Source organism: Myripristis murdjan, chromosome 5 (genome assembly GCF_902150065.1).
Source record: "Myripristis murdjan chromosome 5, fMyrMur1.1, whole genome shotgun sequence".
NCBI lineage: Eukaryota > Metazoa > Chordata > Actinopteri > Holocentriformes > Holocentridae > Myripristis > Myripristis murdjan.
This window is the reverse complement of record NC_043984.1, coordinates 5185693-5204066: the sequence shown is the minus strand read 5'-3', so window position 1 is coordinate 5204066 and position 18374 is coordinate 5185693. Positions and strand designations below refer to the sequence as shown.

Genomic DNA, 18374 nt, shown 5'->3' with positions numbered 1-18374 from the left:
TTCAAACATTGAAATGAACAAACTAATATTAATGGAACCAACAGCTGTCACTTTTAAAAGTGACTGTTCATGTTCTGGGCCACATATTAAACTAGATAATAGTTTGAGCTGCACGTTATGAAATTTACAGCATAGCATAAAGAGTTACTGAGTTAGGATTACAATAGAAGTCAACGATCCATCTATCCTTGATAGATATATAAAAGGTCTGACGCTTGTCATTTGCACCCACAACTTTATGAGTATGAATCAGCTTCTTGAGCCAAAAACATGAAGGATTTGTGTTAATCAACTCCTACATGGCTGCCAGCCTTGTCATGGCAGACCATAATCTTGCTACACACAGTTTAAGTGCTCTGTATGTGTAAAAGCTGTCAGTCTGCAAAACATACAAATTCTCACTGGCTTGAACCAGTTTTAACTGGGAAACAAGCCTGTACTGTACTTCACACTGATAGCAATGGCGTCCTCTTGTGGAAACCTTATGTTTTGCATAGAGAAGTTGCACAGTGCCTATGTCGTTGGCTAATCCGATGCCTACTACAGTTTTTTTTCGATCGCTTTACCTCCTCTGTCAACTCAGAAACCATGGTATCAAAACAGTTAATCCATAGGCCTAATGAGAGGCGCTCTTCCCAAAATAACACATTTTGTTTGCAAAAGGCCCTTACCATGGCAAAACATTTCAAACATGCAGCAAAAGCACATTTTGTCACCGCCCAATACAACTTGCAGTCAAGCGAGTTAATCCAGCCACTCACTCACTTCATACTCAACACCAAAATGCAACATACCCTTTTCAGGCTGAGCAGGTTCAACCTTACTTTTTCCTGTGTATTGCAGTCATATTTTTTTTTTTTTTTTTTTGACAATTTACATAGTTACATATTGTAAAGCAAGTAGCAAAAGCCAATATTTCCCTCAAACAACTCAACTTCTGCCCAAATGAGCAGATTCCTTCAATCAGCTCTACTGTTCTGTAACATGTTGACAAAAGAATAGAAAACACAGCTGTCAGTTTGAACAAGGTTCTCCTGTGTGCTACACATTCAAATGTGAACTTACAGTAAAGAACTGCATCCAAACTTAGAAAGACTTTGAAGTGAAATTTTACTGTATTGATGGAAAAAACTGAAATACTGTAATTCACATACAGTATTACACAGAAAAACTCTAAGGAGCTGAAAAAAAATACAGAATACAATTTATAGGCCTCCTTTTTTGTAGGTGCATACTGATTGATTGGTGAATGGTGATTTGTGGAAAGGGTAGTGATGCAGGTACACTAGTGATTTCACAGTGATGCAGGTCATTTCTATCAGCTGTGAGCAGATGTTTTGCTTTTGACTACCATAGTGAAGTCAGTGGAGTCAGGGCCATGTAAATGACACATGTGAGAAGTGTTGTGCAAAAGAGCGTGAAAAATTTGTGAATCCAATGAAAAGGTATGTACACATTTGCAAAAGAAAACTTCTATTGTGGTTTGGAGATGAATATGACAACAAAGTGGATCCGAGTTTCATTATACTGGAAAAAGCGATTGAAAAAAACTGTAAATGGAAAAAAGAGCATGTGTGCAATTTTAAATTAAAATTATGTATTTTAAATGATTTTACATATTGTATAGAGTTAGTTCCATAAGTATTTGGACAGTAACACAATATTTATAACTTTGTCCTTGTACACCACCACAGTGGATTTGAAATGGAGTAATCAAGACATGATTGGTAAATCCTGAAAAAGAAGGAATGCAATGGTGAGCTCAGCAACTCCAAAAGACCTGGAAGACCACGGGAGACATCTACAGTGGTGGACTGATGTCTTCTTTCCCTGGTGAAGAGAAACCCATTCACAACATCTAGGGAAGTCAAAAACACTTTGGAGGAGGTAGGAGTATCATTGTCCAAATCTACAGTCAAGAGACATTTGTGAAAAAATAAATACAGAGGGTAAACAGGGAGGTGCAAACCACTGGTGTCACTCAAGAACAGGAAGGCCAGAATAGACTAAACTAGATTAGATTAGACTAGGCAAAAAAAAAAAAAAAACATCTAAAATAGCTGCCCGATTCTGGAACAAGGTTCTCTGGACAGATGAATCGAAGATGAGCTTGTACCAGAATGATGGGAGGAGAAAAGTGAGGAGAATGAAAGGAGCAGCTCATGACCCAAAGCAGAGCACACCATCTGTCCAGCATGGTGGAGGCAGTGTTATGGCATGAGCATGTATGGCTGCCAGTGGAGCTGGGTCACTAGTGTTTACTGATGATATGACTGCTGATGGAAGTAGCAGGATGAATTCTGATGTTTATAGGGCTGTACTATCTGATCAGATTCAGCCAAACTGTTAGGATGACATGTTACAGTGCAGATGGACAATGGCCCAATACATAGTGTGAAAGCAAGTCTGTCCCCAGACCTCAACCCAGCTGAGCTGCTTTTCACCTGCTGAAGACCAAACTGAAGTCAGAAAGACGCACAAACAAGCAGCAACTGAAGGCAGCTGCAGTAAAGGCTTGGAAGAGCATCTCAAGGGAGAAAACTAAAAATTTGGTGATGGTGTCCATGGCTTCCAGACTCAAAACCCCATGGGTTTTCCTCCAAATATTGAATGTAATCCTTTGTAATTATAGTTATGTATGTTATGTGTAGTTTGTCCAATTACTTTTGAGCCTCTGAAAATGGAGTGACAATGTGCAAAACTGGCTGTAATGTCAGAAAGTTAATGCTGTGTTTTTGTTCAACCCCTTAAATTAAAGCTGAAAGTCTGCACTTCAATCACGTCTTGATTACTCCATTTCAAATCCACTGTGATGGTGTACAAGGGCAAAATTAGGAATATTGTCTCACTGTCCAAATACTTATGGAACTAACTGTATGTGTTATATACCTTTTATATAATGACAGACTTTTTGAGGTGATTTTAGTATCACTTTTTACATTCTTTAAAAAAAAAAAACTCAAAATGCAAATCTACAAATACAGGCTTTACTTCCATGTTTGCAAACATTGCAAAAGGGGTTGAATGAATGAATGAATTAATTAATTAATGAAAAAATACATTTTCAGCCTGAGAACACATGAAATCAAATCAACTTTATTTGCCAAGTGTGCTTATGCATACAAGGAGTTTGACTCCAGTTTACAGTAGCTTCTAGTTCTTCCATATATCACTCAAGAACAAAAAAGAATGCAGCACATAAGAAACAAAGAATTCAAAAGGAAAGTATCAGTCACTGAAACAAAAGATCAGTCAAAAGAGTGAGCGTGAAGAAATGTCTAACTGAATAAGTCTATCATAAATAAGCAAACAAATAAGGAAATAAGTAAATAAACCATTCTTGTTTGATGGGGTGTTTAAAGATAGTACAGTTTAGTCAGCATAGGTTCTAAAATCCTTTGTAGTTAGAAACAAGATATGCACAACACAACTATTGCAATCACTCACATCAATGAGTGAGTGAAAGTCATTCAGTTCAAGAACCACTGCGGCTACCTCTGAAATGAATTTATGTTGAACAGAAAATAACTTCCTTCTCCATTCCTGTCTGACACCAGCATATAGGCTACTTGTGTGCTTGGAAGATCTGGTATGAATGCATATGCCCTGATGAAGCTTGTTTAGACCAAAAATTCAACCACAAATGAATAAATTAATGAATACATACATACATACATACATATATGTTGTTTTGTTTTTTGGCATTTTTCCTGAGAGGTCTGACAGATCTTACATCAGTTACACAGCAGGCCTACAAATTGCTGACCAGGGAGCTAATTAATATTTCCACTTTTGCAGAAGCCCACAACACTATTCCCCTGTAGGAAACATATTGCACATACAGTGTATTACTTTCTGATGTATTTTTATAGGGGGAAAAAAAGCATAGAATGTGAGATGGTCACCATCTCATGTACTACTCTATTTTCACATCTCACATTTATTCTTACACTCTCTTGCATCAGCTATGATGTTAACCCTAGCCTTTCAAACTAATCCAGTTTTCTAATCACATAGTAATCCTGCCCTCTACGTATTAGGCTAAATACTTTTTTCCTGTCCAGAAATATTCCAGCTGAGATTCAAATCATCATTGAAAGCAGGGCAGTTTGATTGTATTGATTATTATATGCAAGGTATCACATTAAAACATGAAGAGCACTCAAGTGAGGACAGAGGGAAGGAAGGAACCAGTTCCACCTTTTTAAGGCGCAAAGTGCACACACCAAGGGTAGTGAATTCAGATTTCATGGTGCACTTGGGCTAACTACAGTGATCCATGGTCCATAAAGGCTATTCAGAAGGTTTTTCTTACTGTTATGACAGGGTTGTTATGTTATAGCTAAAGTGAAGGAGACCCGAGTTGTCCTAGACTGGAGCATGACACTGAATCATGCCATCATCACAGGGGTGTGCATCTCACATAGATGGTCCATACATGGGGAAAATGAAACAACTTACTCCAGTTACTTCACTCAACTCAACTAAGCTTTATTTATATGGCACTTTTCATACAAACATGCAGTCCAAAGTGCTTCACATAGCAAGATTAAAATAAAATAATAAATAAACAAATAAAAACAATAGACAACATAAAAAATATTCTGGATTAAAAATTACAATAATAAAAACTAACTAACTAAATAAAATTCAATAAAATAAAATAAAAATTGAGTCAAATAAACGCAAGGATAAAAATTTTAAATTAAAGCTGCAAGCAGCGTTGGACGGGCCCTCGCCCCCCCCGTGCACGTCGGGGATGGCGCGCATGTCGAAGTGCAGATAATTCGTCCCTTTGTGCCAGTTTTGAGGGTATTTTTCGGTGCTTTTATTTTGAAAGAGTTTTGGGCTTTTATTTTGAAAGGCCGCGGAAGTCCTAGTATGTGACCGACAGGACTACTGGCAGCTGCTGCATGATCACACCAAAATGCAGGCACATACACTCACTCACTCACTCACTCACTCACTCACACACACACACACACACACACACACACACACACACACACACGACGCCAACAAAAACCCACTGGTAGTACATTCGCTGCTGGTGCCCCTCTGGCCACTAGCAGTGCCCCTCCAGCAGATGGCGCCCTTAGCATGTCCTAGTGTGTGACTGACTTGAGTACTGGCAGCTGTGGCATGATCACACCAAAATGCAGGCAGAGAAATCCTCATTCAATCCAATGGAAAAATCCAGAAAACCCACCCCTGTTTGAGGGGTCACAGCTCGATCACCGTTTGAGTTACAGACTTGATTCAAAGTTTAAACGAGGCACGAGACTCGGATCTATAAATCTCCCATTTACATGATTTTGCTATCTTTTACCGTTTTTGAGTTATGGCAGTTTTAGTTTGAGAGTGTTTTCTGCTCCCTCTGAGCTCTTACAATGGGTGTGTATTGCGCATTCCTGAGGCAGCTAGAGTGAGTCACATGTCCAGGCAGAGTGCAGAGCAGAGCACACCAGAGTCAAAAATGTTTGAAAACTCTTCACAGCTACCACAAACTTGGTCCAATCCACATCAAAACTACATATTTTTGTAGGAATTTTTGCCCTCTTTCCATCTGCATAGTTTTCAAAGCCGTCAGACTTTTAGTTTAGACTCCAGGAGCTTAATTAGTGCCAAAGGTCAGCCTCTTCACACCAAACTCCATGGGAAAAAATGAGGTTTTGGCTCTGGTCACTCTGACTTGGAGGTCTTATAAAATCCAAACTAATCGAGTAATGACGAAATCCTTCAGAACTTTTGTTCAGCACTGTGTCCTCTGTCATCTGTGCAATTTTCAAGCCGCTGACATTTACGCCCTGGGAGGAGATAGATTTTGTTCAAAGGTTGAATTTTGGGCGAGAACGTGACTTTGCAACGCAAATTGCGGACTTCCTGTTGGTTTTAGGTCGGGGGTGTCAGTGCGTGAATTGTAGGGCTTGATGAGACCTACATTTCGGTGTTGGTTTGGTCTTTCTAGCACATTCCTGTGGGCTGCAGGGGCTGCCTTTGTGTGCCTAGGTGGCGCTACCGAGCCCATTTTTGCACTTAGGGGGTCCGTTTGTCCATTTTATCAAATTTTTCGCCAGACCTGGCCTGCGTGCCGAATTTGGTGAGTTTTGGAGCATGTTTAGGGGGTCAAATTAAGGTTTATTTTGACGTAATAATAATAAGAAGAAGAAAGGAGAAGGAGAAGGAGAAGAAAAAACACTACAATAACAATAGGGCTTCGCGCTGTTTCAGCGCTCGGGCCCTAATGAAAGTCAATGAGTGAACTGAAAACATTACTCCAAAATAAAAGCCAGATTGACAAGAAAGGTATTTAGTTTCCTTTTAAAAATACCAAGCGAGCCTGTCATGCTGATACCCAGAGGCAGCGTGTTGCACAGTTTACTGTTATGGGACACTTAAGGAACATTTAAAAGGTAAGCCGAAGTATTCCGTGTGTATTCACCTGGGCATGAATGAAGGTGACACCAGTGTGATCCGTAGATCAGGGATCTGTCAAAAATAGAGCTCCCTATTCTGAAATCATAAACGTGATCCGTGATTGGTTGAGGATATTTTCCTTTTCGCTGATTGGCCCATCTGGACTCGCCCTCGCTGCCTGTGGAGAGTTCCATTCCAGAAAGGCGAGACTTTTCTAGAAACAAATTCACAATTGTCATGAAAACATAATATGCGTTATTTTAATTCTGTTGACACACACAATTTAAATACAAACTCTCTATTAAATAGGAAACGCTGTCCAAAAATGAGCTATTTTACAACAGTAAAATGAAACATGGCATTTAAAAAAAACTAACATCCCCACGAGGAGATAGTACGTTCCACAGTGCGTTCATTGACGGTACACCAGTCAAACAGGTTCAATCAATATTTCTCCTGTATCTTATCGAAATTTGGTGCATGAGCTAAGTGCTCGGTGAATTGGTTTCTTAGAAGGCGTATTCACTTGTGTTTTCATCATTTTCTCTTAGCATCATTTCACTGAGACATGCTGCGCGTAAGAACGGCTCTCTGCCAGTCTTGGAGGGGGTAGGTACCTTGTTTCACATGAGCATACACGAGACTCCTTCACCTCAAGCTTGACTTTTCAAAATGTCATTAATGCTAACTACGGTGCTGTGCTTTGACCGTTAATTTGGAAGACAGGACACTCCTAGCCTTTCACTAACAGAAAGGCTAGCATGCTTTGACAGTGTAATTGCACTGCTAATTTGGTAGTATTCATTTGGAGTATTTTTGTCCAGCATGTTACGCAATAATGTAAGATAGGCCAACCTATTGTGGTAGTGGGCACCGAAGTTGCTTTTTGCTTCAAGGCCTCTCAACAATGTTACATTAACTGTGATGGCCTCGTAACAAGATGCCGCCTGCTAGCCTATCAGTTCCCGGAAGCTTGAAGTCGCAAATACTCCTTGCATACTTAATTTGTCACAAGCGTTTCTGGGCTCCCAAAACCCCTTTTTTAAAAGCCAGCTTATGCTGCTTTTGCTGCACCACCTGTAAAAACTTGGGAGAAACTTTGAGCGACCCAGATTCTCTGACTTGCAGATGTTTGTTATGTTTCCCAGTTGGTGGCCATAATGTATAAACACAAAAGCTCAGTGTGCAGTCCCAGCCATATGTGTGTAGATTATCTCTGACAGGGAGATTTGGGTGTATCACAAAGAAAATGGGTAGTAAAATGTTCTGTGTGCCACCAGACTAGCTATTCCATCTCAGCTGGCCACTATCTACCATATGACCTTCAGTTTGGAAAGTTTAGACTGCAGTAGTTAATCATACACGCAGGAGAGAAGGCATTAGAGGTCAAAGTGGGATTATCAAAATTTTGGCACAGCACTTATGTGGTTCAAGATAAAACCATTTGTGGGCGCTCCTGTCTATTCATTGAAAGAGTTCAGCGTCCTCTCACCGTGACCAAGATTTTCATGGTCAGTTAAACCCTGAGCAGGTCAAAAGCACAGTCTGCTGATCTGTACTATTGGCCTGATTCCTTACTCAGACAGCCTGCAGACCAGCTCTGAATGAACAGAAATGGGATTTTATGGGATTACATCATTGTAAAAAAGCTGTAATATCTTGTTAAGCTAGTAAAGCTTTTGAGTAGCATAAAATTCATGCAGTGTGTGTGTGTGCGTGTGTGTGTGTGTGTGTGTGTGTGTGTGTGTGTTTATGTTTTTAAGGTTCAAAACCTTTCCTTGTGCAGCTGTTGAGGTGAAGAATGAGCCCATTCTGGGATTCAAGGAAGGCAGTGCAGAGAGGAAAGAGCTCCTGAAGGTTAGGATGCATATGCATATGATCTCACCAACACAAGTGCAATATACATACCTAAAGAATTTAAATTGAGTTTCATTTTTTGTGCCTGTCCTGTGCCTGACTGATTTTTCAGGCCTTGAGTGATCTGAAAGGGAAGACCGAGGAGATCCCCTGTGTGATTGGAGATGAACATGTGTGGACCAAAGACATTAGATATCAGTTATCCGTAAGTTTAATTCATCAGCTACAGCAACTGTACTTCATTTGTCAAAAAGGTAGCCTAACCGACAAAAGTTGTGAACTTAGTTGTAATAATTGTCTGACTGTTATTATCAGCGGCCAGAAGTTTTTCTTGATAAGATTCATTAGGTTCTGTAGTCTAATAACTCTCACTTACATTTCCTCTCTGTTTCTTTTCATAGCCCTTCAATCATTCACATAAGCTGGCCAAGTTCTGCTATGCTGACAAGGTAATTTGCATCATGAGAGGCACCATGTCTCAGATGTACTACACTATATATTTTTGTTCTCTATTCGTTCCTTTTTTACATTGGGACTTAAACATGTATTTTTGAGGGAAAATGCCTCATGCAATAACCAAATTGTAACAAATTGTTTCTTCTTGCCTGAATGTGTTGGATACAGGAGCTCATCAACAAAGCCATCCTGGCGTCTGTGGCAGCAAGGAGAGAGTGGGACCTGAAGCCTGTTCAGGACAGAGCCCAGATTCTCTTCAAGGCGGCTGATGTCATCAGCGGACCCAAGAGAGCAGAAATCCTCGCCAAGACCATGATTGGACAGGTGTGGTAATGTTCTTAATGGCCTTACAGTTACACTGTATCATTAGAACTGAACTGAACACCTACCACACATAAATCAGTATATCATAGGCTATATATGATGTATCAGTTCATGCTACGGATGAACAAATTAGTAAGTACTATCAAAATCACAATGTGAACATGTGCAGTATCCAAACTGTGGGAGCTGCAAAATGTGTGACAAAGCATAATGGGCCTACAGAGATGTCCTGGCCTACAAATTGTCTTTTTCAGAAAGAGAAATCATGTGTGTTTGGCATTTATGATTGCAGTGCAGTACATTTGTGTAGTCTGTGCATTTACTTTAGTGGCATATTCAATATTTAGACCCTAGTATGTATTGGTTTGGCTGCATTGTTGTCCAAGAAATTCTTCTCTACGAGTATTGTTATTTTCATTTTATACACTGTTTTGCCTGTGTATTCTAGGGTAAGACAGTCATACAGGCAGAGATTGATGCTGCTGCAGAGCTGATTGACTTCTTCAGATTCAATGCCAAACATGCTGTTGAGCTGGAGGGGCAGCAGCCATTAGACGCAGAAAGCAGCACCAACACTATGCTCTATCGTGGACTGGAGGTGAGAGCATTTGAACTTACATGTGTCAAATAAGGGAGTACACCCTTATTATCATATACCTCATTGGGATTGTTGCCATCTGTATGAGGACAGAGCTCTTTTCCAAAATGCTACACTTCAGTTTAAGAAAAAAATCTTTACCTGTTTTTTTTTTTTTTTTTTTTTTTTTTCAGTATTTCTAAAATGTAGTGGTTCATCTGAAGTTGTTATACTTTTGTTAACCAAGCACTTGGGTTAACAAGTTCTAAAATTTTCTTAAGGTATTAGTGCTGCTTTCTCACTTTGGAACAAAAGTCTTATTATCTAATTTTACCTTTTCCCTCAGGGTTTTGTAGCAGCCGTCGCCCCTTTTAACTTTACTGCTATTGGTGGAAATCTGGCAGGTACCCCAGCTCTGATGGTAAGTGCAAGGACGGTTGATCCAGTATTGTGTCAGAATCTCTGTCAACTCAGTACAAAATATTTAGGATAGTTAGTTAGTGTCTCCTTCAGTTTGAACAGTCTTTGAATCAGTTGTCTCAATCCTTCTTGAAATTGTCTCTGCCCCCATGATTGAAGATAATTTCATTTGAGTAATCAACAATTGACATCTTTAACTTTGGTTCAGTGTCTGGTCACTGTAGTTCATGGAAAAAGCAAGATCTTGCATATACATACTATCTTTACTATTATATACTATTAATTGGATGCTTTTTGTTTCTTGTTTCCTGTCATTGTCTTTTTTTTATTTCTGTTTTTGTTTCTCCTTTTTTTTCCTTCAGGGTAATGTAGTACTCTGGAAGCCTAGCGACACTGCCATGTCTGCTAGCTACGCTGTTTACAAAGTCCTACGTGAGTGTGGTCTGCCCCCCAACATCATCCAGTTTTTGCCGGCTGATGGGCCAGTGTTTGGCGACGCTATCACCTCCTCTCAACACTTAGCAGGCATCAACTTCACTGGCAGTGTGCCGTAAGGACATTTCTTTATTATAAGCTTCATTCTAAACTAAGATATTTGGAAGAAGGAAAAACTCACTCATGAAAAGTTATTTTTTATTTTTTTTATTTTAAGGCACAGTAATAGTATCGATTTACTTTGAAATACTGAGTAATTAATACCAAGTAACGTTTTCCCAAAGTGTAAATATAGCACTGAAAAATTCATTCACATCCAAATAAAATAACCGTTGATGTTTTATATCATACTTACATTTCAAACCTTTTTAGTTAGTTATGTAACTTAAGTTCTGTCCTGTGACCTGTGTTTTATTTTATTATTTGTTGGACAATTCTGCACCCAGTCTGAGCCACAACTTTATTAGAATTTATTATTTCTTCACTTTAAACTTCTGTATCCACCTGAATTTCCACACATCCACATTATTGCAATATTAGTCTTGTATTATTTGAATATGGTATCATTCCACGTTTTTATGTTTTTTTAATTCTCTTTAGGACATTCAAGCGTCTATGGAAACAGGTAGCCCAGAACCTGGACATCTACAGGAACTTTCCTCGGGTGGCAGGAGGTGAGCAGCACCACTAGCGGCAGCAACATGTCACATCAAACTGTTAATCCAAATTGCCAAGGTGCACATTAAAGCACACATACAAATAAATTATGCTTCTAGCAACTTTGTTCAACATTTCAGGCAAATATAGGTCTTAGGCGATTGTCAGGCAGCATGATTGCTCTTGCATGACAGTGATCCACATCTGATTGAAACATTGCATTGCTTTTAAGCATTGACTTCAGTGTTAAACTTACACCTGAAGTAAAGTTAGTTAAACTAATAGGGAAAGGATGCGTACGTGCAACTCTCTTTTTCTCTGTTTCTCATTACACCTCTCATACTTTTCAGAGTGCGGTGGGAAGAACTTTCACTTTGTTCACAAGTCTGCAGATGTTGAAAGTGTGGTGACAGGGACCATTCGCTCAGCATTTGAGTATGGAGGCCAGAAGTGCTCCGCCTGCTCCAGGATGTATGTACCAGACACCATGTGGCCGCAGATTAAACAGGAACTCCTGGCCATACACAAAAACATCAAAGTTGGAGATGTAAGTAGAGACTATGCTGCCCTTGAGCCAGAAAACAAAACAAAAATTGAAGGGATACCTTAACATTTAATATTTTAGCTTGTTGAGCTTGCGCTCAGGAAATGTGTCATATCATGAAAAACGTTCAGACTTTCAGCTTCAGGTAGAGCTTGGAGTGAGCTAATAAGCTCCCTCAAGACTAGCACACAATACAGTTTGTTTGTGACGAGGAAAGCTAACAAATTCAAGTTGACTGTTATTATGTTCATGTTATGAACATAATAACAGTCACTTCAAAATAGCATGATATATAAAGAGAAAAAGTTGCATAATTGCATTTGGGTTCTTAAGTTATGCTAATGATCTTCCTTTATTTTTCATCAGCCTGTGGAAGACTTTAACACCTTTTTCTCTGCTGTGATAGATGATAAGGTACAGTATTCACCATATCATTTGCCATCTGTCATTTCTAAAGTTGTCTATATGTTTTCTTTACTTTTCCTTTATAATTTATGCATCATCTATTGTTCTTATTAAGAGAAGATGATGGATTTCAATTGACTGCAAACATTTTCCTTTATCCCTGTAGTCCTTTGGTCGTATAAAGAAGTGGCTTGATCATGCCAAGTCCTCCCCAAATTTGACTGTCATTGCTGGGGGCAAATGTGATGACAAGAAAGGCTATTTTGTGGAGCCTACTATCATCGAGACCAAAGACCCACAGGACACTATCATGAACGAGGTAGGAATTCAGAGATTTTCCTAGAATTCTGGTAGGGAAGGGGTGCCAGTAATTTCACTGCTGTAAAAGTACATTTGCACAAACTGTTGCAGTTTAAGGGAGCTTTAATTGGGCTACTTATTTTGTAATATATGGAACAATTATGCTTTAGCAATTGCACTTGTCCATTCGGGTAAGCCCATGTAGAGCGTATTGGTTAACAAGACATTGAGTCTCATACCCTCAGAGTGAATGCATGGATTGCCTAAATAAACATGTTAAATCTGGCTTGTGAAAACATCCACTGGTGTTTGGTTAACTAAGCTGGCTCAAACCCATATTTCACACCCTGCCTCACAAACTGAGAACAGATTATGATTTTGATGGTCTTAGCAAAATGTGCCCCCTTGCCTTTGTCCTCTCCATAAATGAAAATATTAGAGTATTTGCAGGATCCTGTAAGAAATTTACTGAAATCTTGGTATATGTAATAACATATTTACAAAGCATCTTCAAGGCATCTCAGAAACACAAGCTTCTTTTTGTGCCCACTTTGTTAAATCTTGTTTTCTCCAGGAAATCTTTGGACCTGTTCTGTCTGTCTATGTTTACCCTGAGAAAAATTACAAAGAGGTGCTGCACCTGATAGACAACACGTCGCCATATGCCCTGACAGGGGCTGTATTTGCTCAAGACAAGTAAGACACATTTATCAACTTATTTGCTCATTTATTAAGAACAATAGGACACACTTGTCAACAGATTTACTCGATTAGAAACACTAAGAATAACACTTGTGTTGTTAGATCTTGACAGAAATGTGAATGCTGTTATGCTCAATGATCTTTACAATCATGATGGCGCTTTTGTTTTTCATTTGTCAGTTTTCCTGTTTGGTCATTTGATAATTTTGTGTTTGACACTTTCACAGACAATAATTTAACAAATCTTTAACTTGTTCCAGGAGCGTTATTGATGAGGCAGCCAAGGCCTTAAGGAACGCTGCAGGGAACTACTATGTGAATGACAAATCCACCGGCTCCATTGTTGCCCAGCAGCCATTTGGTGGCGCCAGAGCCTCAGGTGAGGATACTTGCTCTCCCACTCATGCATTTTAAAACCTGTCAGAAGTCCGGTACTGCAAGGACTACAGGTTCACTTTCCCTTTTGAGCTGTTCACAACTAAGACAGTGTACACCTATGGTGCTGTTGGATGCTTTGGATAAAATCACTGTAAAAAGGGAAGTGGCATGCTCTGTCTGATTGGATGTTAAAAACTGAACAGTACTCCCTCCTCTTTTCCAAGGAACCAATGACAAACCTGGAGGTCCACACTACGTTCTGAGATGGACATCGCCACAGGTGGTCAAACAGACCCACGTCCCACTCAAAGAATGGAAGTACCCCTACATGGGTTGAGAAGGAATGACGCACTGCAGCCCAGTCCAGCCCAGGCCCTCCATCAGTTTTTTCCCCACACACTGAAGACCCATAGACCTCCTCTCTGTGAAAGTAATGATGTGCAAGTGAAATGGAGAGAAATCATCTCCTCGTCTGTATCCAAGTTCGGCCGTGCCCTGCCTCCCTCTGAGAAAAACTTGCACTGAACCTAGACATGCACAAAGAATGTGATTTCTGAAAGAGGATCAGTTCAACAGCGCCCCTTGGTGGCACTAAATTTCAGCAGATTTGACTGCTGGCTCAGCGAGGAGTAGTGTGGCAGGGCTCCATCCTTGGATCCCCAGACTATCAAAGTGACACAACAGCAGCCTGATGTTTGGTGCTGCCGTGCACATTTAGCTTACATATCTGCATAGTTTATCTGAGTTTGACCACTGGTACTTTCACAATTGGAGAGCCCTGAGGTTTTAGCTCTGTTACATGTGTGATGTCAGGAATCTGTGAAATCAGAGACAAAGTCAGTGGGTTGGAGTTTTCATTCAGGGATATTGGTATTCAAAGTTAGCAAATTTTTTTTTTAATCCAAACCAAAATTAAATCATATTTTAGGGCACTACTAAACTAGAACTTGGCTAGTGTTACACTTAGAGTTTATATTCAATGTTTATCTCAAAGAGCACATATGATTTTATCTGTTTAACTAAATGCTTTTCATGTCTCATTCTTGTTCTTGTAACAATGAAATATTTTTCTAATTTTATTGTTGTTGCTAATACTTTTAAAATATTCATAAAAGAGGAAACAATGGGAAAATATTTTCTCATGCGTCCTCATAGTGTTAGAGTGAAATTCTTATTCCTCTGGACATTTTGTACTGAAAGCCCGACGCTTACATGGCGTGAAACAAACCAGGGTCAAAAAGTAATTCTTCACATGTTCTAATCTCTTGGATTGCTGGATGAATGGGGATTACTATCTTGACACCTTGTAGACTGTTACATCAAGTAAGTCAGAAATGTACACCAATTTGATGTGTAAATGCTGTTTGTGCTGCAATTTATTTGACAGTCTTCACCTATCTGGAACTTCATTAAAACACACAAGTAGGATGATTTACAAATACTATTTGATTAAGGTCTGCTACAGGCTTGAAAGCTGGGTGCAAATAACTTTGTTCACTAATTCAATCATGCTCTACGTGCTGATGCTAATGTTTACCCCTTAATTCATACACATAATCTATGTCATTTCATTTGTGAGATGATTAAAGAGTATTACACTTTTAAAGTGTTAATTACGTCCATAGTGAGTTAACCCCCTGCTTCTGTATTAAACAGTTAAGGGGGGTACTGTATATTTTATGGAAAGTATTTTGTATTTTTATCTCCTGCTGTCCTATAACAAATGCAACTGATTTACAATATCCATAATGTGCCTGCATTAGCTCCACTGTAAATTGATTTAGGTAACAAATTTTTGACATTAGAAATTAAATTATTATCAACATTTGTTGGTTGTCCTTTTTTGAACTATTTTATTTGTTATAACCCGTCAGCAGTGTACTATTTGAAGGTCTCGGCTTCCCTCCTTTTTTGTCCATTTGGCACCAGTCTTATTGGGGACCAGTCCTGTGGGAACACCAAGCTGTCAAAGAACAAAGGGAGTTTATAACTACATGTCAGGATGTTGGGTGTGTGTAGGCACCTCCAGACTGTCTCTCTCGCACAGACACACACCATGTCACACCGACATCTCAGAGGAGTCACTTGGCCTAATAATGACACACTCCATTGTAACAACTTGTTTTATTACACTGAAAGTCATACATTACTGTTGTTTTTTTTCCCATATACTTTATGCTTTATGCATTAAGCAGATCTTGTTTGCTCAATTTTTCCTGATGTTTGTATTCCTCATCACATCTCTGACCTTAATATTTTGAGTAGGCCTAGTGACTTAAAACAATTGATGAGCTTTTCCAAGTGGGCTGTGTGAGGCCTCAGTAAGATGAAATCTGGTAATTACTAATGGAAAGGTCACAGATCCAGAAGTATGCAACTTATTTGCATTTGAACAAAAGAGTGTGGTCCTTTTGGTCATTTTCTTTCATGTCTCAGCATCACAGGTCCTTTCAATGTGGCCGAAAGCAGGCCGGGGGCATCGCTTTGCCCAATATTCAGATACATAAAAGAGATGGAATGCATTGTTATGCACAATGAATGGAGCAAAAAATAATAAGCGGGCTTGCATGCCGCATGCCTCGAATACCTCTCTCACCATCTCAAGTGATTATTTGAGAGAGATGCCCATTGTCGCCTTCAACAAACACATCAACACTAATTCAACGGTCGGATATCCAACAGTTTTAGTGTCATAATGAAGCCTCAATTTTGTGGTTACTGGCACATTCACATGGAAATTTTAAGCTGCTTATTACCATATGGCCATACTTACAAGCAATAAAGTGTAAAAGCTGGGATTGGGAGTGTTGGAGGGAAATAGGACGCACACTTCCAATTGACAGCTCTGAAAGGCGCGAGTGTGAGAAAGCTCAGGTCAGAGCTTGGGCTTTCCGGAGGAGGCTGTGTGTGTCTTTGTCCCCTGAGCAGCAGCTGGACCATTCACTTTGAACATGTTTACTCTCCTGCCACCACTCTCCCGCCTCAAATCTTGGCACTTGCGCCTGTTTTCTGCTCTTAAGGTGGAGCAAACATGCACTGTTTGAAGGGTGATGTAACAGACCGGCAAGCACTCGTTAAAACACCCCAAAATTTGTCGCATAACTATATAATGTCTGCGCTTATCTTGACAGGTGTATGAGTGACATTTTATGTTTGAGATTGTGGAGGGATGGAGAGGATGAAAGAGAAGACTAGAAAACAAATAACCAAGCATAAGGCCATAGAATTCATACCCAATCACAGCAAACCTAATGTAATCTGATTACATTAATTTTCTATATGCCTCCAAAGCCAGCTGTGCAGCTATTCACAGTAGGCCAGCAGAAAGGAGGTGTTTGTCCCAGCATCTATTTTCCAACTATTTAATTAAAAAATCGAATTTGAATTCTGGAGCTTACTTATAAGGTCACTACTTCAATATTACTTTGCAGATCTTTAACCAGTAATTTTACATCTCCTTGAATAAAATATCAGCAAGGTAACAGTAGACTACTTGAGGAGGGTGTTAGGCTACTTCTAGCTGTCCCTAATCATGGGGTGTGCGGTTAAACTGCTGTCCTCCTGCACCCACAATATAAACACGCTCTATGAGTTTGAGTGATTGAAAACAAGACACGCCATTTTAAATATATTCAAATTTATTTTATATTTTCAGGTAAAGTCATATCAATGTGATACACATAATTTTTACCAGCATAGCCCCTATAGGGTTTATCGCCATACAAAAATAGAGTGGACCAATAATCACTATACAAAAAATCACCTTCACACAGTAAGGTCATACAATAGGCCAACTGAAGATCAGTCTATAGGCCAGCAACAAAATAGACAAAGGCTAAGGGAATATAGCGGCTTATCTTAAACCATTCTCTGGACTTCACAGTCTTAGTCTATAAACAGTGAGGGACATGACACTCGTCATTACCAGGGCCTCCATAGCGGCTGCGCTCCAGCTGCGCCGACGCACATCGGTGCGACGCGGCTGTGAGAGACCGCCAGGGGACTTGGACATATCCCGGTCCTGCCAGCCTGCAGGGGAGCTCGGCTGAACCGATGCACCAGCTTGTGTTTGAAATCGGTTGGCTGGTTGTGCGTGGAAAGGAAACAGAGCGTCTCCTGCAGGCACGTGGTGAACCCCTGTGCAAAAGCCGGGCCAGGTGTGGACCTGCCAAGCACCACAGGGGTCCCAGGCGCCTTGGGGCGCATGTTCTCCTTCAGGTAACTCACTGCAGTCTCCAGGATGTCGGCTTTCTCCAGTTTGGAGCTGGGCTGGTGTGCTTGCAGCTCCTTTTCCAGGAGACACTTCAGCTGCTGGATGCTGCTGTTGATGCGATCCCTGCGCTTCTTCTCCACAGCTGGTTTTCTCAGCTGCCAGGGAGACAAAACGCACCATATTAGACATTTGATATACCTGTATCCATTGATATTCAAATGAGCTATGCGGTCACAGGCGTGAGTTTATTGGGTATTTTATAGCAGCCTCCAGCACACGACTCAGCCAATCAGCCAATCAGAGCTGAGAACCGGAACTATCCGATTTGTAAACCACACTGACCTGAAGGACAGAGAAATCAGGTGTAGGTGCAATACTCACTTTATTGTTCTCCTTGCCAGTGAGCACAACGCTGTGAGCTGTGACAGGTGCCATCCTGGGAAGTAGGTGGCTTGCTTGCTTAGATTGTTGTTAGATAAAGTTGGTTATCAGTGGTTTTAGAGTGTCTGAAGGGCTGCTCTGTATTTATACACCCTTCCCACTGTAAAGTGTGTGGGTCTGGATTTGACAGGGGGTTCCCACACTTGCGGGCCAATGGGGGACCGGGAACAGCACTACAGTGACAAAGAAGGCTTCAATTACTTCATGCTAAATTGAGTGTCTATTGCCTTTGGACAATGACCATGCCC

General features: G+C 40.2%; 2 protein-coding genes across 2 annotated transcripts; one reads left to right on the top strand and one right to left on the bottom strand.

Annotated features, from left to right (window-relative positions):
- The first annotated feature begins 6784 nt into the window (after nt 1-6784).
- aldh4a1 (aldehyde dehydrogenase 4 family, member A1) lies at nt 6785-15300 on the top strand. The gene is made up of 16 exons (XM_030052405.1): nt 6785-6855; nt 6969-7026; nt 8181-8274; nt 8387-8479; nt 8676-8723; nt 8899-9054; nt 9503-9652; nt 9978-10052; nt 10414-10601; nt 11087-11160; nt 11494-11690; nt 12054-12101; nt 12259-12411; nt 12967-13088; nt 13355-13473; nt 13697-15300. Exons 2-16 carry the CDS (start codon nt 6986-6988, stop codon nt 13807-13809), a joined length of 1671 nt encoding a protein of 556 aa, XP_029908265.1. The 5' UTR covers nt 6785-6855; nt 6969-6985; the 3' UTR covers nt 13810-15300.
- Nucleotides 15301-17393: 2093 nt separating this feature from the next.
- On the bottom strand, nt 17394-18120 carry LOC115359175 (transcription factor HES-5-like). The gene is made up of 2 exons (XM_030051522.1): nt 18067-18120; nt 17394-17840 (listed from the first exon to the last, which is right to left on the bottom strand). The coding sequence occupies exons 1-2, from the start codon at nt 18118-18120 to the stop codon at nt 17394-17396; spliced, it is 501 nt and encodes a 166-aa protein (XP_029907382.1).
- Nucleotides 18121-18374: the final 254 nt, after the last annotated feature.

What these genes read in the sequence shown, in the direction of transcription:
- aldh4a1 (XM_030052405.1), top strand. Translation starts at nt 6,986, where the DNA reads ATGCTGCGCGTAAGAACGGCTCTCTGCCAGTCTTGGAGGGG. An exon ending in AGAGGAAAGAGCTCCTGAAG is followed by an intron (nt 8,275 to 8,386) that starts GTTAGGATGCAT and finishes CTGATTTTTCAG; the next exon opens with GCCTTGAGTGATCTGAAAGG. An exon ending in CAGGTACCCCAGCTCTGATG is followed by an intron (nt 10,053 to 10,413) that starts GTAAGTGCAAGG and finishes TTTTTCCTTCAG; the next exon opens with GGTAATGTAGTACTCTGGAA.
- LOC115359175 (XM_030051522.1), bottom strand. Translation starts at nt 18,120, where the DNA reads ATGGCACCTGTCACAGCTCACAGCGTTGTGCTCACTGGCAAGGAGAAC. An exon ending in CTGGCAAGGAGAACAATAAA is followed by an intron (nt 17,841 to 18,066) that starts GTGAGTATTGCA and finishes TCTCCCTGGCAG; the next exon opens with CTGAGAAAACCAGCTGTGGA.